General features: G+C 40.1%; 1 protein-coding gene across 3 annotated transcripts in view; it reads left to right on the forward strand.

Moving 5' to 3' along the window:
* Positions 1-18,608, forward strand: part of LVRN (laeverin) — a 40,806-nt gene extending 22,198 nt beyond the window's left edge. For 2 of the 3 annotated variants that reach the window (XM_037374512.1, XM_037374511.1), the window contains 9 exons: positions 2,053-2,192; positions 3,671-3,726; positions 5,019-5,172; positions 6,070-6,164; positions 6,859-6,966; positions 10,902-11,072; positions 13,160-13,300; positions 14,516-14,591; positions 16,042-18,608. In XM_037374512.1, the coding sequence (XP_037230409.1) occupies positions 2,053-2,192; positions 3,671-3,726; positions 5,019-5,172; positions 6,070-6,164; positions 6,859-6,966; positions 10,902-11,072; positions 13,160-13,300; positions 14,516-14,591; positions 16,042-16,188 (1,088 nt within the window). In that variant the 3' untranslated portion in view covers positions 16,189-18,608. Of the gene's footprint in view, positions 1-2,052; positions 2,193-3,670; positions 3,727-5,018; positions 5,173-6,069; positions 6,165-6,858; positions 6,967-10,901; positions 11,073-13,159; positions 13,301-14,515; positions 14,592-15,738; positions 15,902-16,041 lie in introns of all 3 variants that reach the window. The other variant, XR_005102063.1, reaches the window with a different exon arrangement.
* The last annotated feature ends 2,768 nt before the right edge of the window (positions 18,609-21,376 follow it).

Raw genomic sequence — 21,376 nt, forward strand, 5'->3', positions numbered from 1 at the left:
TATGTGGGCAAGTAAATAAGTGAACAGTGGATGTTTATTCCTCTGGATTTTTTAAGGTTAAATAAACCAGTGGTTGCTGAGGTGAAAAATGAGAAAATTTGCAGAAAAGAATTGTTAGGCGGCATGTGCTTGGAAGGACTAGTGTTGCATGCTAAGCTTGTGTTATTGAAGTGATACCAATTCAGTTTCCTCACCCATCATGTGACTTAAGAGCTACAAAGTTATGAAAAAAACCCATCATGTTGCGTCTGTCTGAAGGGACTTCTGTAAAGCAGAAATTCAGTCTTTAGAATACATTGCACTTGTATTTGAAAGCTATATATCAAATGTACCAGATACTATTCAGCCAAGGAACTTGCATTCACACTTTAAGATTAAAAAAATAATTTTCTTTTCGACTTTGTGGTGCATAAATAAACCAAATAGTTTCTTGAAAAGGTAGAAATATTAAGGGTAATTTTAAAGTCAGTTACCATTTTGTTCCTGTGAGATTGAAATGGCTTCTGGTGGATGACTGTTATGTTGTCATTCAGAGGTATTAATCAGAATGGTTTTGGTAAATGAAAATGAGGGATTTGGTACAAAGTACAGTTTTAACTTGAATTTTGGAATAGTTGCTGCAGTGGCATAACAATACATAAAGAAGAAACATCTCAAAAGTGATTTGTGTACGTGTATCTTTGCTGCAAAGAGCTCTGCAGGAGCTAATTTATCTTACTTCTGAACAGGTTAAGTTGAACTCCAAGCTTCAAGCTGAGCTGCTACCAGCAGCCATGCATGCTCTTTCAGCACTGCACTGTACGGCGTTAAAAGCCTGTCCTGTTGGTTTAGGGCTCCTCAGGCAATGTCTACATACTTAGCTTCTGTCCATATAATTGTGTTGGTGACCCTTGGTGAGATACCTGCACACCAAAAGGACATTAGGAGGATGGTGCTGTTATGGTAGAACATGTTTCATTCAGCTTGGGGAGTGGAGGAGCATAGTGTTGCTGTTTTAGTTGGATCTAAAAGTGCTCTTGTTGATCAGCAGAGCACTGAACCAATAATGCCATTACAGGGGAAGTGCTGCTAGTGCTGTGTTCTAGATACCCACACTGTTTTTAAATGATTAAGCATTAAGCTTTAAGATTTAAATGATCTGTTACATGCCACTTTCCCATCTCATTTAACTTGTGAAGGTGACTGAGGATGACTTCTGTAGTACTTGCTGTGTCAAAACACATTGATGTCTCAGACTGCTGTTCGGGTAAAGCAGTGCTGCAATCTAGACTACTCACCAATCTTGATTTACAGTCTAAAGAGAATTTGCCTTCTTAAATCAGGGTGATTGTAGCCATTAAAATCACCATTTGAATCCTCTTCTGATGAGGCAGCTTAGAGCGCACAGGGCTGTACTGGCTCCTTCAGATGTACTCCAGGCTATCACGAGCAAGTAATCAGAAGCACACACAAAGTAAGTATTAGTCAGATGAAATGGGACTGAAGAAAGAGGCCTTCAGTGAATGATGTAACTCGAAAGGACTACAGTACTATTTTATTTAAAATAAGATCTTTTGATTATTTGTCTCTTGCATAAATTTAGCTGTTTTGCTTTCCTTAATCTCCATTTATATGAATACTGGTAGGTGATCAGTTCTTCTGTAAGGTACTGAGCATTGTGTTTTAGAACAGCACTGGGAGCATCAGGCATGCTAGGGGTGCATGCCCTGCAGCAGGCATGTGAAGCTATTGCTCCTCATCTAGACTGCTTATTCTTGGGTAACCTTTCTGAACTCTCCCAGCTGCCTTTGAGCTAAAGGGTATGAGCAAAGTGGGTCTTCAGGCTCCACTTTGCCATCTCGAGGTGCTCAGTACCTGAGGGGTCCGGTTGCTTGTTGAAGTTACACTGTGCAGAACAGAGATCAGAAATGCACCAGGCTTTTGGGGGATTTGAGTCCAATCTCAAACTTGTGTCTCAGATCTCAGAGGAGCACCGAGTCCAGTGTTCATCAATGCAAGAGAATTTAGCAGTGCACAGAAAATAAAATGCTATATTTTAATATCACTTTACAGAAGTGTTTCCTGAAATGCAAGTATTGGAGTCAGAATACGACTGGATCCTGCTAAATGTAAATTTGAGTGGATACTACAGAGTGAACTATGATCAATTAAACTTAAAAAGATTAGCACGTTTGCTTGAAAATGATCCAAAGGTAAGATCATGCTTGTTTTCTGAAGCTTATAAACAGCCTCTTTCTGTGTATTGCTTCTTGCAGTTCTTACCAGTAATCACACTGATGAAAACCTGAAATAATGAGAAACTCACGTACCATGTAAGAAGAAATGATCCACGATCACCACTAAAGTCACTGACAGCTTTCCATAGTGGAAGAGGAACAGGCCCAAATAGTTTCACATAAGCATCAAAAATAACTTCACATGAGATGGCATTCTGTCTTCAAAGTTGTCTAAACAGCTTGTGGTTCTTCCAGTCTCTTAGATTTGGCTCAGTTATCAGTATGGTTGTGTTACAGCTTTATCTGCTGTTAGCTAACCATGGAAAAGGAAAGCTGGGAGAAGGCTTTTTGTTTCCATATTTCCTCCAACCACAATATTTCTGTCAGTGAACTTTAAAAAAAAATAAAAATTATCGGACTTGTTTTTTTTGGTTGGTTTGGGGTTTTTTTGGTGGAGATTTTTCTTAAAAGTTACAAGACACTGTAACTCAGAGTAGATTTCATCCCATCTCTGACTTGCTGTAGCTTGGGCTGAAGGCAAAAGCAGTACAGAACAGCCTGTACCTGTGGCTGTTTATGGGATTGCATTGAACGTTGCTGAACCCTGGAGTGTGCCAGGGGCTTGAGTAGTAATGTCAGCTCATTGGTTTTGGCAGCAACAGTGGGGTTTGTTTTCAGCATAATAGTAACCAGTGTAGTCAGATGACTTCTCTGCAAGGTCTGGACGTGAGGCAGATCAGAGCATGCAGTGTGGTTAAACCTTTTTATGGCCCACTGGCTTCCTTTCTTGATGGCTTTTTCCCTTCACAGCAAATCTAAGCCAGCAGAAAATTAGGTGTGACTTGGGGCCGTTTGTTGGTGTCAGTCAGTGGGAAGGTTTGCTCAAGCAGTGGTCAAGCCAAAGGGGCATGGAAGCAGGGAGGAGGTGAGGAGGGAGCAGCAGTCCTCGTGAGAGCACAGTCTGTAGGTAGCGGTTCATGAGGATTCCATGCCTCAGTCATTTAATTCATGATAATGGCAGACACGCTGCTCTAGACTACTCTGAGTATGCATTCCGAACTGAAGCCTCAAAGGGAAAAATATACCAAAATGATATAACTAGGATATTTTTAGGAAATGTGGCATTTCTGTATTTTAATTTTTGTTAAAGCTTGCAACTAAGAGGGGTCTCAAGTTCCATGCTTGATGTACTGTAGCTGTATATTTTTATATTTATATATATAAATATATTACGTAGCTGTGTATTTCTGTATTTATATATATATAAGCATCCCTAAAAGCACATACATAATTTAAGCTTAAAATGCAGGATCCATTTTATGATGTTTTCTGGAAGATTTTGGCTTAGAAAAAGTGGTTGGGGCTAGTCTTATCCTTCTGAAACACAGTAAAGATTTTTTAAACTCTTAATGACATGTTTAGATCTATTAATGCTACGTGAATGTTCTCTGCAGGTTATTCCCGCTGTCAGCAGGTTCCAGCTGATAGATGATGTTTTTGCATTGACACAGTAAGTATGTTCTGAATACGTCGTAGAAAATTATTAAAGTACATGATTACATTCAACACTGCTACTTCTGCTTAGTTTATTCCTACCCATATGTGCCTCATAAGAACAACATGTTCTGACAAAATGGTAGGGAAGTTGTTTCATCCATTTTCCTGTCAGTGCTGAGTGATTTCTTTCAAAATTTCTTTTAACTTTTGTTCCAGCTCTTAGGAAATATTTTAAATAATGGCACTGTCATGATTTTTTTAGGCACTAACTTACTTTGTTGTAATAGAAAAAAGATTCTGAATGAACTTTCTGAATTTAATCTGTTCTGGGCTCTCTCCGCTATGCTGTCATGCATCACTCTTAATACCTCTTTCATTTCCCTTGCTGATGGACGACTCAGTTGTTCATGCCTGTGGTACTAGGGAGTTCAGTAGTACTGTAGGGAGCTGAAGAAGCAATAAATACATCTGTGCCTCAAACATACCAGGGATCCCAAAAGCATCAGACACCTATGATGTGGGAGCTCAGGGAGGAGTGGCCAAAGCATACTACCCCGACTCAGATCTTGTGGAGGTCACTCTGAAAGGAGGAAGTAAAAATTCCCATTCCTCCTTTCACATAAATGTCTTTTCTCATAAGGGAGCTTGAAACTAGTGTTTAATAAGGAATGTAATTGTGAAGTGTAGAACTGTGCTCCTGTGTAAGTACACTAGAAATGTTTTTGTCTAGGAGGGGAGGGGCTTGAATTGGAATTTAACTGGGAAAAATTAATTCCATGCTATTTCCACACTGAAGCACAGAAATACCATGCCAAAGTTAATTCCACTAGTAGTGTGCATGTGAATTAAATTGTTTGATTTTTACAATAATGTATATTCCACAAAAGAAACTGTAATAAAAATGTGCTGTTTAGCAATAAAAATGCAAATGTATTATAACTTAAAACAGTGCACTTTTTCTTCATTTTGTCCTAGCAAGACTGATGCATGCTGTAAATATGCCTGTAATGTATCCTGCAGACACAAGAAGAATATGGTCTGCATACTGCCCTGCTTACTGCCATGATTGTCCTATTACTTTCATAGTGGTGCTGTGCTCTGTAATAAATGTTTTGAGAGTTCAGGTCTTAAAAGAACCATTGTTTTATATTTATTTTATTGTTTTCATTATGTTTTCTAGGTCACTCTCCATGTAGTATCTTAATGTTTTATTGTCAGTTTCACAAATAAACAGGTATTCGTGGTAGGTAACTAATGGGAATAGATATGCTCAAGTATGAGGGTTTTTTTTTAATTTTCAAATAGGTTTGGATATGTTCAGATTGAAACAGCGCTTGAACTAACAAAGTACCTTGCTAGGGAAGATGAACTTTTCATATGGAATGTGGTATTGTTAAACCTAGTACCCGAGAATTTGGAAAGTACTCTGAAAAACTATGAAGTATATCCACTTTTAAAGGTATCACCTTTTTTTTAGTTAGCAAAGATAATAGACCATTTAAATAAATCAGAGTAAAATGAATGCTGCTTAAATTCTGATGACTATGATGGGTCATTGTTCTTGTCATTCCCTTTGCATGATTTTGTCAACTTTTTTTTTAAATAGGAGGTACTTATTTGTATATATTAGTCACTGAGAAACGTCATTGAATCTTGAACACTTCTTATTGTAAAGCAGAAATACATTCACATTCCTTATATTAAGCTTGATCCTAGGTTTTTGTAAAACTGAGGATCTGGACAATACAGCTATCAGTCAGTAGTAAATAATCAGTAGTAAGTAATGGGAGTAACACTGCTATGTATAAAGGGCATATAGTATGTATGTGCTCAATGGTTTGTACTATCTTCCAGTTCATCTTCATGGAGAGAAAGAAAGAATTGGGTTTGGATGCTAAATTAGATTATTATCTTTCATATTTGAGCTACCTGAGGTGACACTGTCTTATTTATTTCCCTGACTTCTATTTGAAAAAGATTTCACTTTTGTTTAAAGTACAATCCAACAATAGTAGTTCTCTTAAATTCTAAAAGTAAAGGCATATTTAAAATATATGAGAAGAACAAAGTATTTTTTATTGAGAAGTTTTGTTTCATTTTCTCTGAGTGAGCATTTTTCTTTCATAATGAGTTCAAAGGTCCTAGTGATGTGAAATGTTAACTTCCCAGTTTGAACAGATGTACAGGTGTATTAAATTTTAGAGCAAATTTATATGCTTTATTTTAATGTGCTGAGTTGTCAAGAAATTAATAGTGATAAGTATTTAGGATAAATCTGAGTAAGTAAAGAAAACCACAGTAAAATAAAAACTCGCATCTAAATTAAAGTATTTTTTTCTTTCCCTTCTTTTAAAAGAAATACCTCTTAAAGAGAATGTTGCCAATATACCATTATTATGCAGGTTTTATTCGTCAAAATATCGATGCTTTGGAAGATGACTATTTTGCTCAGTAAGTATTTGTCTTTTCTCTAAAGTTTGTTCTGATGTGATTGATACACTGTATATTTAAATAGGAGATACAGGAAAAATGGTCTCATTCATTTGGATGTAATGAATTGTTACTTTGACTCTCCTATAAGTGTGTTATTTATGATGATACCTCCAATGAAGCTGCAGCATCAGGATAATCTGGGATATTTTCAGTCTATCTAGTGAGCATAAAAGATAATAGATAGATCCGAGTGGTAGCTTTTTTTAATTGGAGAACAGACTCAACAGGCTACTGCTGGTTGGAGTAAAACTGACAGCAATGAACTGCAGATGAAATTTATGGATCAGTCGCTAGATCTTTAAAATACTTAATCTTGCAAGACCACTGTGGCCACAGTCTTGAATGCTGGAGTGATTTGGACTAGATGCAACTAGTCTCTTAAAACTACCAAGAGGGATATAAACCACACAAAAAACTAAGAGAAATTATAGTACATTGGTAGCCTTACTAATGTCCATGAATATTGATGTCAGGAACCCATTATTGATAGTTTAATTTTATACGTTTTTTAATTAAACCTCAACTGTTTCTAGTAGAGGTTCTCATGAGTTAACAGCATCATGTGCTGAAACTGTGCCAGTCAGGCACAGTTGAAGTACTCCAAATGTGGAATACATATCTTTTATTTTTGCTATTTTGGCTTCCCTTTAAGAGTGTATTTGGAAAAACTTTTTGCAACAGCATGCTGGCTGGGCCTCCAGGACTGTTTGAATCTGTCATCTGAACTGTATGCTAAGTGGATGGACAACCCTGAGTACAAGTAAGAATGATAATGTGCTCTTAGAGGTGTGCATGTGTAAGTGAGGTGGAAAATTAAAGAGCTCTTACATGGGGGAGGCAGAATGAAAAAGGCTCCTGTACAGTGCTCTTTTCCTTAGCAGAATGACAGAACTGAAGCACAACTTTGCCCTCCCCAGCCCCGCCCCCCCCCCCCTTCCCCAAATCCCAGCTTGATGATGATTTCATAATTCTTACTTTCTACATAGACCATACAGGCTGAAGGATGCAGATTTTTGGCATGAAGACCAACATGCTTAGCCACATAGCAGACAAACCTCAGATTAGGGCTAATGTCCCATATTATCCAGTCCTTTTGCTGGAGTACAGCTTTAGGATTATCATGTGTACCAACTCAGTCTATAAGCTTCCCTTTGCAATACTGAAACAATGTTTGTATGATACAGGCATCTGCCCGTGGTAAGCCCATCAAATTGCTTTGCATGTTCTGTATTCACATAAAGAGGTGCTGGGAACAGCTGTCAGTCTTATGTTGATAGTGGAGCCTCCTGGTCAGGTTTCTGATCTGTGAAGATGGAGTCAGGGCTCTACCGGGATCAGACTTTCTGTATTGGAGTATTGCATTGTTAAAGAAAATTTACGATGTATTGAAATTCTTATTCTCTTTTCTTCCCTCTTTCTTTTGATGTTTTTCTGTGCAATAGTCAAATAGTACTGGGACCGGTGAGTGAATATTTGAAGTTTTTGTTGTTGTAGTTGTTATAAATATTTTGTTGTTACTTATATCTCTATATCTCTGTTGATATATGTAGCTGGCTAAGTAAACTGAACTTGTACTTTTATGTTTCTGGTTTTTTTCAAATAGCTTTGTAGTGATCATCCTCATAAAAACCAAATGGTGCTTTGCAGTTAAACTGAAAAGTTTAAATAGCCTAAGTACATTCTGTTATGTTTCAGAGAGAATACTCTCACTATCCCACATGAGAAGCAACAATGCTATACTGAATTCTCAAGCTCTTTTCAAAATAGTCATCTATCTTCCCCTATTAATAATATTTGAAATATTTTTTTTCCTATTAGAATACTACATACCTTAGCTGAGTTGAAGAGCTGAAAAATCTGTGAAATATATTGGCTGATCTGGTTTTCAATTAGATGGAGGTGGTTAGTTTCACTGTCCTTCCTGGCATGAAGAGAAGTTCAAAGGGACTTTACAGCCTCACACTTCACATGGCTATAAGTGTGGGAAAAATGCAATTATGAATTTTATTAAGTGAAAAAAATGATCATGTTTTAAGGAAAAAAAAACCATAGGGGATAGGACACTTCTTAAGTTTCAAATGACGGATCATCATTCCTGTTCAATTAAAGAGGGGACTTTTCATATGCTAGATAGAAAAGGAAAAGGGCATAATAAACTTTTGACTCATATTTCACAGACAGATCCCTTTAGATGCTCTTCAGTTCTCCACTCTGAGAGCAAAATTCGTAACAGCACACTACAGCTGTTCTGCCACAGGAGGAACTCAGTAGGGTTCTCACATCCGTAGAAGGAAGTAATGCTTTTCCCTTTCAGATAAGGTGACTGACTTTCAGCTGAACATTTCCAAACAGTTCCTGGTAGATCTTAACAGGACTTGATACAATGCATTTGTATGTGGTCCATGGATGTAACAAGCAAAGAGCAGTGATTCCCAGCCAGAGTCTCACTCAGTTTTACTCTTTTTTGCTTATAGGAGTGAAGTGGAGCTAGCTAAATTAATGTATTCTCTGTGGTGCTGTTTGTCTTTGAAAAATCCTTTCTGGGATGATGCTTATATGCAGCTATAGACTTTTAAATGGTGAGATCCACGTCCTAGGCTGTGAAGTGAAGGGGTGGCATTGACACTGTATGTACACAAGCTACTGGCTTGTCTTCTTTCGAATGAAGGAAATTAGTTTAGGGGGAGGGACAATGTTGCTGTACATTTTAGTTTTCACTAAAAGTAACCATATACTGCTGTTGCTCTCAAAAGTTAAGAAATCATTATGTCACTTCTGCATTGGCTCCATGAAAATGATGTAAAATTATCCACCCTTCTTCCCAGTAGCTTTGTGCATTTTCCCCAAGGTCCAGAAATGAGAGAATCCTGGCAGGCCAGTAATATCAAAGCACACAACCACTCCCACAAAAAAATACCGAAAGTAATAAGCCCCACCCCTCACCTAATATAACCTCAAGTTCCAAAGTCCCTATGGAGCACAGTGGACTTTCTCTATGAACTATACAACATAGATGACTTCAGGACCACCATAGATGTCACCAGGCAGTAGACTATTGTCCCATAGTAGGCTGCCCGTACAGCCTGCCTCGAATGCTGAAAATTAGAGCTTCAGCCAAATGATACACAGAGCTTGTCTATTTGCTCTTCTTCATCCACAACAACTTTAGACTCAGTAACCAACATTTTCTTGAAACAATTGGAACAGCTGCAGTAGCAAGATAATAGCTATATTTTAGCCAAAGCTGCTCTACCCTGTTACTACCCTACCATGGCCTCTTTCTGCAATGTTATGATTATTAAACAAATTACTAGACCCTGTAACTCAAAGATGATCTGTCATAAAAGTATTCCTTGCAGGACTTTTCTTTGCCTTGATATAACCACTCAGTCCCAGTAAGCATCATTCTTAGCGGCAGATCCCTCATACTGCAGCACTTATCCAGGTAAATGAAGCCAAACTATTTTTTGCACTAAATATAATACATGCCCACACTTCCTGTTATTATGCCAGTGAAATCCCCCACCCACATCTGGACTATCAAAATCCCTGCCTGCATCTTACATTTTCACTTCTCAATGAGTGATGTCTGTCATGCAAAACACCCAACCCTCTCCCTCATTCCCACTAGTCCTTCTTAATTTCCAGAGTTTATAATTTGCCTCTACATTTTGCTTTGAAGATTGCTGTCACATAGCCTTTTTTTCTGACTAATAATGTCTCTCTTTCTGCTGGTATCAATCCCAGTTTTCTCTGGGATGGTCTACTGAAGCTCAGAGGAATTTTTCTCAAGTTATATCTAAATTTGAATTTGCTGTTTCTGGTTTTGGGCCTGAAGAATGGCTTTTGTGATCAGAAACTTGTCTGCTTTTCCAAGTCTATCTCCTGATGTAATGGAAGATAATTTTTACACCTTTACTTACAGTCTTGGTTTTATGTAATACTAATAAGATTAACAGATTAACATTGAGAAATTGAACATTTAATTTCTATGAATGGGACCCATTCTTCTACAAAGAATTAGTCCAAAATTCCATCAATTTAAACTGTTCTCAGATAGCCTGCATAGTAGAATACATTGCTATCACTGGAAAGCACTGACAACGTCTTAATGTCAGGGACACATCATTACCACAGAAGAAATTTTCTGTTTAGCCTTTACACATGCAGTATTGCACTGGTAATGTTTGCATTTAGTGTCTGTTATGCAATTCATTGCCATGTTGACGGCTCTCCCCTGGGTTGCAAGTAGTAGGAGGCTGCCTGTTGCGTGGATAAATGTCCCTTCTGTTTCCATTTGTACTGCACATGGCTCTTCCTACTGGATGCCTTCACCGAAGAAACTTTGAAAAATCCTTTCTGGGATGATGCTTATATGCAGCTATAGACTTTTAAATGGTGAGATCCACGTCCTAGGCTGTGAAGTGAAGGGGTGGCATTGACACTGTATGTACACAAAATAGCTTGGTCCAACTGTTCTGAAAAACATTTTCGGTTTACCTTTAAGCTGCATGCTTTTTAAATTTTTTAATCAAGAATAAAGAAATTAGATTTCCTAGTGTTATTTAGATTGCTATTATATTTTTTCTTGTGCAACTTTTAACTGTAAAGAAACATTTGTTTTCAGTTATGCGTTAACTGCCTGTTTTGACTTTACAACAATACAGTACCTTTTAATCATATTTTGCTTTGCAGAATTCCCTTTCTAATTAGAAGAACAGTCTGCTGCTATGGTGTTGCAGTGGGAAGTGACAAAGAATGGAATTTTGCATGGGAAATGTATAACCATACGAACTCCACAAAGGAAGATAAAGACATCCTGCTGTCTGCCATGAGCTGTGCCAAAGAGTCATGGTTACTTTACAGGTGACCTTGATAAAGAATATCTTTGTGTATATAGAAGTAAATCATAAGAACATAAATACTGTACTGTGTAAACCTGTTGAAGGTTTACCTACCTCAGAAGCATGTGTCTTATGTACCACTGGAAGAATCTTAAGAGTTTTCTTACAGAGAAAGTATGATAAATAGGGCAAACACAAATGATCCTTCTGCAGGTACAACATTCCAGATGCTGGTGATCACTGAGAAAGGGATTTCCTGAGCTAGTAACTAGTGTGTCATGTATAACACTGGGCCTGTCTTCTGTCGATGTATCTAGTGACATTTTTGAACCAAAATACTTCAGGCTTTATAGCAGACTATGGCAACATATCCCATAACATTATTGTATGTAAAAATTCTTCCTTTTGTTTTTTTTAAACCTGTTTTGTGATGTTTTTTTTTTTTTAAATTGGAACCCGTTGGCTGCCCTTACCTTCTGCACTCTCAGAAACAGTAATTATCATATTTGCTTTGACATTTATCCTTACTATTTATTACTTTATATAATTTCTCCATACTCCTTCTCCCCTGCTTATTGTGTTTCCAAACTAAAGTGTCATAGTCTTTTTAGGCTTTGTGTGGAAGCCAAATCACCCAGGCTAAGGGCAAAAATAAAAATAGACTTACTAGCAAGCTGATCAGCACTTGAAGTGCAGGCTCACACTGAAATATTTTTAAAAAAATTTCCAGCTTCATAAAATCATAGAATCATTAGAATATCCTGAGTTGGAAGGGATCCATGAAGATCATCAAGTCTAACTCCTGACTCAGTGTGGGACAACCTAAAAGTTAAGCCATATATCTAAGAGTGTTGTCCAAACACTTCCTGAACAGAGTTTGGTATACTGTATTTATTACCTTTCACTGGCATCTGTATAAAATCTTTTCACTTCATCAGGAAAATTATGTTGCTCGTTGATTTCTCTAATCTGTCATGCCCACATTACTTAAAGGATTTATCAAGGGACAGAAATTTGTCAGTGATGGCCTAAAGAATGATCTTCCAAGATTTGGCATAAACTCTGAATTTGGTCTAAAGTTCTGAAAGTAGCAGAGAGTTTTCTCCTGCCAGCCACCTGCTCATGTGATGGCAGTCATTTGAGAAGACAGAACAGATATGCCTGAGAAGAAGGCAAGATGGGTTGTGAAGGGGTGTCCAATCAGCTATGCTGATTTTCCACTTAACTTATGGTTCTTTACTGACTTTGTCATCAGCACAGGGTAGCACTGGTCCCTGACAAGCCTTAGTAGTTAGTTGATGAGCCAATCTATTTTTCTAAATGCCACCCTGAAAGTCCTTTGGGGTAAGGACCGTTGAGCTGGGCTTTTCCTGACCCTGAGTATATTTGATCATTCTGTTAAGCATGGCTTGCAAATGGGAGAAACCAAACTCATCTACTCTACCCATAAACCAGCTTCCTGCAACACCCTATAAGAAGGTAACTCTTCAACAGTGCTCCTTGGAAGTAGGAGCATGCGAGGTGATACATTGAGGCAACAAAGAGAATAGTTACTTTTTCAAGACATTCAGACACTCACTGCCGCTGACATCATTGGCTGGTAGTTCCTAACATACTTCTGAAATCCTGCCTTAGCCCTCATGAAAGCATCCAAGGCCCCTTGTTATTGGGTCTTGCTATAGGGGACCCTACAAACAGGTCCACTTTGCATAACAGAGTATCTTACTGCTGGCTTGCTCTCTAGGCTCCATTTGTGTCACAACAAAGTGAGTCTCCAGAAACTGAGGAGCAGTTTTCCATTCCACTGCATTGTCTGGTAGGAGTGGTTGTCTTTCTGTAACACAGATAAGAAAAGCACATATAGCCACCTGGTGTGCTACACCCTCGTTTTACTGAGAAGTGGAGAGTTAGTGTGCAAGAACAGGGGATTTCACCAATGTAAGGACAAAACCCGAGCTTAATACACAGCACAGAGTGACACCAACTTTGGTATAACGTTCCACGTTCTGGTATTTGTTGAAACAGGAATTTTCCCGAACTGCGTGATATTTCCAGATCATCACTGAAACAGCAAGTGATAGGTTCAATTATTACCTTCTTTTCTCACAGATACTTGCAGTATGGACTCAGTGGTACATTATTTTCTTCCAATTGTACTTCAATTGTCATCTTATATGTGGTGACTAAGGATATTGGGTACCATATAGCCTGGGAATTTGTTACGGAAAATTGGCCACTTTTAAGTGAAAGGTATGGTAAGCAACCAGCTTTGGCTTCCCTTTATTTCTGTGGCTCTTTGGCTTCTTCATGTTTGAGCTGTAAAGTGCAGGTGCAGGTTTTCCTTCCAGAGATGGCTTTTTTGTAATGATTGATGCAGTTCCTTAAGTATGCAGAGCAGAGTTTTCAGAGGATTCAACTATGATCAGGGCTTAATGTCAAAGAAAAGCTCATGTCAGACACACAATGCTTTAAAAATTAGTCTGTTCATGACTGTTTAATTGCTTTTAAGTGTTAAATTTCCTGGAAAATATGACTCTAGAAATGGGCTTATCCACTAGCATTTCACAAGCATGGCTGTAAAATGCCAGAGTAAGTTTGTAACTTCTTTTCCAAGGGGAGTATGGAAAGGTGGGGGATTGGAACAAACAGGTTTACAGATGCTGTAATACCACCACAGTATTATTTCCTGACTTAAGTCCTAAACCTCTCCTGCACTGATGCAGGTAAACTGCAGATGAGCTTGGGTTACCTGTCTCAAGCAAAGAAAGAATGTTGATGCCTGTTCAGAGACTCCGTCTCTTCTTGGCAATGGTGAAAAGCAGCAGGGCTGTGACAGTACACTCCTGCTGTGTGGCAGGTGGCAAAGGAGTCCATTGGGAGCCATTAGTGGCAGCACACCCAAGACCAGCCATCTGGGAGCATTCAAATGTGTATCTTGATTCTAACACTAGAAAAGGCAAGTTGTAGCAGATTCGTGTCAAACCACCTTGTTCCCTTACAGAGCTTTTCTGTGTTCCATACTGGTGAGAAGCTTGCTGGGAAAGTGATTATTTTCAAACTAAAAGAATAGTGTGGACATTAACTTATACGCCACCCTCAAGATATCAACAGAAACCACCAGTTGTTAGAATTGTTATTAGTTAGCCTTTCTAGCCCAGTTTGGTATGGGATCACAGAGATTATCCATTTTAAGCAAAGAATTCATGTTGCCAAAGTAGAAATGCCAGTTCTTACTGGGAAGTGAAAATAAAGGGTAATGAGTGTGCTTCGTCTTGCTCAAATGCCTAAATTGAATGTTAATAACATTTCATTAAAAGGGGAAAAAGATTGCACAATTGCAAACTTCAGTTTAGTTGGTATTTTCAGCATGGTAAACAACTAAACAGTGGGAGTATTTTCAAATGTGATGAAATCTAGTATATTTGCTAACATGCTGTTTGAAGGACCTTTATCTCAATTTTACAGGTACGGGAAGGAATTATTACATGATGTATTAAAAGTCATGGGCAGATTTGTCAATACAGATGTACAGATCCAAGAGGTAAATCAGAGAGGCAGTTAGTTTTAACTTTATTGCCTGTTTGTAAATACTGTTTTTTAAAGAAACCATAGAATGTATTGTATAATGTTGCTATGTTGAGACATTCAGAAAAATGAGACTTCCTCATATGACCATTCACCCACAGCCCTGCAGTCTGTGTGTGCAGTTGGTTGTTAAGCATGGCATTAAAGTGTGCTTTTGTGCAGGTACGGACGTCATTCTGCTCTGTGTGGTTGCAGTGTAAGAGGTTGCCTGCACGTGTGACACAATTCTTTCCTTTTGACTGCAGGGCAGCCCAGATGAGCCCATGAACAATACTTTCTAATTGGGCTGCTGTACATCTGGAAAAAAGGGATGGATTTTGGGAAACCTGCTGAAAGGTGGAAAACTGTGGGAGGTGGCTGTAGGCTGTCTTATTTTATTCCCCACATTAATCCACATTAGTGCCTGTGACAAATCATTAACTATCACTTTTCATTTCATACTCTTTTCTTGGTCTTTTGCTCCTAGTCCAAGGCTTCCCAGATTCTTTCCCAAAATATTATTTTCCTTTCTCAACAGCTCAGCTTTTGCGCTGTCTGCATGTGATCCACATTTCTATGCCAGCCCCAAAACTGCTGGTATCTGTTATTACAAGAAAAATTTTGCTTCTTCTTTTTGCTGTTGGTTGATGCATGCACACAGCAAGTAACTGAGTAGGGATGCTTAATGAGGAGAGCAATTCAGAGAGTTATCTCCTAAAATCAAAAAAATCTCTTTTCAACATTCATGAAAACCTTCATTCATGGAAGGTTTTTCAACTTTTGTTCTTTAGGAACAAGTTAACTCCCTGGGATGGCAAAAGCAATAGTGCAGTGCCGGCCTTTAAACTAACCTTCAGGTTTGGAACTCAGTCCCAATAAATATTGTCAAAGTTGTCTCATTTTCCTCCTTAAAATCTGTAGAGATCCCCTGTGATGTCTACAGAATACGCATCAAAAGTTGGGTTGCTGGCATGTTACATTGCTGGTTGTCATGCTGACATCTGTCTCATTTCTTTTATTGTTAGTTTTCTACTCCCCCCTTATATTTCTTTGCTATTCCTCAGTCCTCTCTTCTCTTCTGCTCATTAGACTGATAGGAAAAATTTCTTTTTCTGTGATTGTAGAAAAGGCAGCACAAGAGGAGGACTCTGCTACCCAGTTAGTCCTAGACACTGTGTGGTACCACCCGTACTAGTGAAGTTGGCTGCATTTGAAAGGATTTTTAGAGGGATGGCAAAAGGGTGCATTCCTGATGTGCAAGGAGCTTTCCCACCTTAGTGTAAATCAGTAAGCTTTCCCCATTCCCTCTTTAGTCTCTGCTGTCTCCCCCTTCTCATGTGCACTTCTGTCTGAAGCACGTGTCAGGCACACAGTTGCTTGCTGCAAGTGAAATTATGTGAACTAGGCTCATGTGTTTATTTCTTCAGTTGCAGGTTTTTTATAATGCTACACTGGAAGAGGATGAGAGAGTGGCTACTACTCTACTACTGGAGTTTACAAAATCTGAAAATTTGGAAAGGAGAGAACTGCTAATCAAAGTTGCCAGCTGGTTACAGAAAAATGTAGATGATTGACCAGAGTATGTTTATTAGCATTTTGGTATTCATTTTAAGGTGTAATTAAAGGTAAAGCACATTTTTATGAGTCCTGTGGTTGTCTTCCCGACAGGAAAGTTTGACTAAAATAATTCACAAAGAAAAGGTTCAGCAAAGGAAATGAGAGATATATTTTCATATTGTATCTAAATTAATTTCCTACTGAATGAGTTGTTAGCAGGGATCGATGCATTGCTAATAATAATCTAACATATAGATACAGTCCTAAATCCTTTGGGGTTTTTTGAATATCTGAATGAAAGGTATGGTACAAGTTTGCGGCAAAAACACATCAGAAAGCTGGAAATGTTTTATATTCTGTTTTGCTTATGATTTGTACTGTGATCTTGGGCAAGCCATTTAATCTGTCTCTCTCCACTTCTATGCTTGTAAATTGCAAAGAGGACAATATTTTAGAACAGCGCCATGAAACATAAACTTGAGAATGGCTTCAGAGCTGTAGGGAGGAAAGGACCAAAGAAACCTTAGATTTTAATTGCAATAAATCAATGTCTTGTCATTCAAATTTTATTTTTCTTTAGCAGATCTGTACTTAGTATGCCTACATTCACATTTGTGTTTGATTAGGAATGTGCTTTTGAAGATACCATCCCAGTTGTCTCTGTTTAGCATGTTTCAGCCCCCAAGGACGGTCTTGGAGTGTGTGAACTGGATTCTTTTTGGATGAAATTTATCTGAGATGATGAGCTCGTGGTGTGCAGCTGATAGACACTGCCATCTGACAGTCATTTTGCCGTAGCCCTAGAATACAACTAAACTAACCCCTCTGGAATATCACCAAGCACTTCCATTCTTACTGCACTGAGCTGCTTGCTAATGTAGACCTAGGGTTAATCATGCTTATGCAGCATTTTGGCGTTGACAGACAGACAGAACTCAGTCCATTAGTATTAGCAAACTGTACTGTCTTGTGGTTGAAAATGTATGGGATCCTCAGTCCATGCAATTTACTTATTTGTGGGTTAACAGTATTATGGCAAAATTACTGTACTGGTGCTCAGATTAACATAGAAAACAACGTTATGTGGGAATGCAGGAAACCCAAGAAGTTAAAGTACTGAACTATGAAAAGACAAGGAATAAACCCCAGACTTCTTAATACAAATAATTTTTCACTGGCACGCTCTAAACAAAATTGTTGTGTTGGCGGCAATGAATCTTCTCTGCTCCCCGCAGCTACAAAGAAAAATTGTAACTATTTTGAGACTACCTAAGGATGCCTTCATTGTATGGGAATTACCAACTGGTGCAGTAGGTTTGTGCTGGAATCATTTGACCTCTTCAGCATTTGATTAATTTAAAGGTAGTGCCAAAGAAAATTGTGGGCAGTCTTCATCAAGTTGATTCAGAAAGCAGAGGAGGTCATCAAGGCTGTGATGAGTTAAGAGAGGTTTTGCTTCAGCATTTTCTGTGAGTCCCACTAGTTAGTCACTGGCTCTGTGTGACTCACCAGATGGGCTAAGCAAAGCTCAAGAAAGTAATTTTTGCAGGATTTATGGACTAAACTTCCCACAACAGCATTTTACCCCAAAGTCCAGTATGTCCAAACCATTTCCTTCCAACCATGAGTAACCACTCTTCCTTTCTAACCCCTCTTCCTTATTATTCTTTTGTTGTCTTTTTCTACTTTCTACTGAACAACACAGTTTGAAATGCCAATATGTAAACAATTAATAAAACAATTTTAAAGAAGAAGTTAGTTTCAAATAACGGCTCCTGACTAATGTGTGCCTTTTGGCTGACGTTCTGTATTGCAGAATAGCAGCACGGTTTTCATGGCAGAGGCACATGGTGAAGGGGATTGCTAAGCAAGCTGACTGAGCAGGAGCAGATCTGAGCTGCTGTTGCTTACAGTGTCCACACATTTGCACCTGGTGGCACCTAACATGTGACAGCTGTACAATGGCAGTTCTTGCTGCTGTTGACCACAGATATTTGAAGAGTGGCAACTGGGAGATGCAGCAAGGGAAGAAGAGGTGCACAGGAGGAATTCAGGGCGAGCTAGGAAAGCTGCTGTATTGCAAAGGGAGTTGGGGTATGTCCTGGTTTCAGCTGGCATGGAGTTAATTATCTTTTTAGCAGCTAACGTGGTGCTGTGTTTCGGCTTTGATCTGAGACTTTTCAGTTCCTCAGGCTTTGTTAGTGAAAAGGCTGGAGGGGCACAAGGAACTGGGAGAGGACACTACCAGGTCAGCCAACCCGAACTAGCCAAAGCACTATTCCATACCATGGGACGGCATGCCTGGTATATATACCTGGGGGGTTGGCCAGGGTGGGCGGATCATTGCTCAGGGACTGGCTGGGCATCGGTTGGCAGCTGGTGAGCAGTTGCATTGTGCACCACATGTGTCTTTCTTCCTTTCCCTCTGGATTTTATTCTTTCCCTCTCCCTTTTCATTATAACTGTTATTGTCATCATTGCTACTATTCTTTCATTTTTATTCTATTTCAATTATTAAATTGTTCTTATCTCAACCCTCGAGTTTTACATTCCTTTCCAACTCTCCTCCCCATCCCTCAGGGTGAGGGGGGAGTGAACAAGCGGCTGCGTGGTACTTAATTACCAGCCAGGGTTAAACCACAACAGGGTGAAAGGAAGTTCATTGAAAATGAGTATGAGGACCTCAGGAAATGAGCTTTGACAGTACTTACACAGACTGTGTAGGTGTTATGGGACGTGTCGTTGTGAAGATGTGTGTGTATGGGGCAATTTCCAGCGAGACGAGATGTGTCATTGATAGACAGGATGCATTTAGTAGGCCCTAAAGGGAGAAAAGGGAGGTATCATGGGAAAAGACCAGTTTTTTTGCCTCAAGTCCAGCTCTCTGCCTTGAGAGTGAGGAAGTCAAAAAGTCACACTTGTTCTGCCTTTACAGCATGCATGTGTGACAGGCCAGGAGACTCAGGGAGCTGGCAAGGATGGGGAAGAGATTGGGCAGTGGAAGGAGTGAGGGAGAATTAGGACCTCAGGAAGAGGTGGAGGGCTTACCCAAGGTTGGAAGGGGTAAAATGTTACAGGAAGTTTAGTCCAGTATAGTTATTAAAGGATGATGAAAAGCCATGAGAGGGCCAGGGGTCCAAAGAGGAACATTTCCTCAGAGAAACTCAACCTGAGGTATTTTGAAGGATTATATTGTATTCTTTTGGATCCCCTGTTGTTCATCTAGAACAGGGCCAGTAGCCTCTCAGGTGTGTCCCTGTCCTCGTGCTGGTCACCCGCAGCTCCTCATCAGTGCCCCTGCCCTGGCATGAGTTGCCCACAGGCCACAGTCACCTTGGAGGCATCCTTCCTCTGTCATCAAGCACCTTCTCCCAAGTATGTATCTCCAGCTGTCCCTTCTTCCACGTGTCTCCTGCAGTTTGTTTCCCTTACTTTTTTCCTGCCCACCTACTGCTCTTTCTTAAATACGTCTGAGCAGCGGTGCCATGTGTTACCTTGACTTGCTGCAATTTTGGTGTGTGATGGGCTGGTTTTGTCCCTTTCTGAGCTGGCTGGACATCGCTGTTAGTGCATGGAGCAGCTCCTGGCCCACCAGCAGCCCCTGCTGCCTAAGCCCAGTGCTGATCAATACAGTCCCACTTCTACAGCCACCATCACCAGCTGCCCCACAGCACACAGCTTCCAGCTTTACTCCAAATGTCAGGGCTGGACCAAGAAATCCTGTGTCACTGCTTGTCCCCCCACTGCCATGCACTCTCCCTGCAGTTTCTCCATCACTGTGAGCCATGTTGTTCTCATGAGAAAGAGAGAATTCAGAGCTGTTCAAGGCAAGGTCCCAGAGCACTAGCCAGCTGCTCCTCTGCACCTCCTGGCACAGCTGCCCCACCCCACCCATGCCCCCTTTTCCTCCCTGGCACCCCAAGGAGCCTTCCAGGCAGGTGAGGAGAAAGCAGCTGGCTATGAGGCCTGGGTGGTCAAGGTGTGAGTGCCATGCCACCTCAGTGCACTGATGGCACACACAGATGAAGCGGGTGGAGCAGCCTGCTTCTTTCAGCATTGTTTTAAGTCCCAGAAGGGTGAGCATGTGGTAGGGGAAAAGGCACTGGGGCTAAAGTACCTTAAATGAACAGACATGTGGCCTTGCTACATTCCTGTTGTGCAATGACTCACAGAGGAAAAAAGAGCTGTCATCTCTGCATCCCCTGGCCCAGAGGTGCAGGGGCTCCACTGGAGCCAGGTGTGATGGATGGACCCGACTCCTTGACCTTTGGTTCAGACTCCAAAGGCAATAAAGGCCTAGGCTGTAACTGGGCCAAAAACTTCTCTAGTTCCAGTCTGTTCTCTGAAAGCCCATGCAAGGACGGGGTGACATGGTGAGCACTGATGCGTATGAACTTGGAAACTGGAACACTGACCATGTGATTAACACAAGAATAGCAGGTGGTTCTTCCAAGACTCATTTGTCAAGGAACAAAGGAAGTTGTGAGTACAAAGGAGTCTTATGCCCTTTTCTGTAACATGGAGTTTGACTCTGAGCCAACTACTTTGTACCATAAACATGACAGCCTAAGTGAGCCACCTGCTAAGCAGTTGGCTGCATGGTGGTGATCTCCCCTTGAGATGGGACACTTCTCAGGGTTACTCCTTGAGGCTGAGAGACCCCTTAACAACTGCAGACCAACATTACACATAACCTTGTATTACAGTGCAGTAAGATTTTGTATGGGTAATTTTGAATCATTACTGTATCCTCTGTGTGTGTACTCACTCACTCACTATCTGTTAAGTTTCACTTTTACAGTATTTTACTTCAATAAAACCACTGTTGCTGCTACCTTTGTTGGTGGTTCTTTCAGTGGTCAAAATCTTCCCCGTGGCAAGGGGACAATGGGCTTTGGTCTTGGGGGCAGTTGTCTGTCATCCTCTGTGATGGGATGCTCTCTGAGGCAAGCAGGGATGGTGGGCTGACTTTGGCTGGCTGCGGGACGCCCATCCTGATGCTTTGCCATTCCTCAACAGGACGTGGTGGGAAAATGAGGTGAAAAAGCTGGTGTGTTGAGATGAAGACAGTGAGATTGCTTACCAGTTACCATCATGGGCAAAATGGACTTGGCTTGGGGACATTAATTTGATTTATTGCCAATTAAAGTAGTTGGATAGCGAGAAACAAACCCAACCATTAAACCACCACCTACCTACCTCTCC

Source organism: Falco rusticolus, chromosome Z, assembly GCF_015220075.1.
Source record: "Falco rusticolus isolate bFalRus1 chromosome Z, bFalRus1.pri, whole genome shotgun sequence".
Lineage (NCBI taxonomy): Eukaryota > Metazoa > Chordata > Aves > Falconiformes > Falconidae > Falco > Falco rusticolus.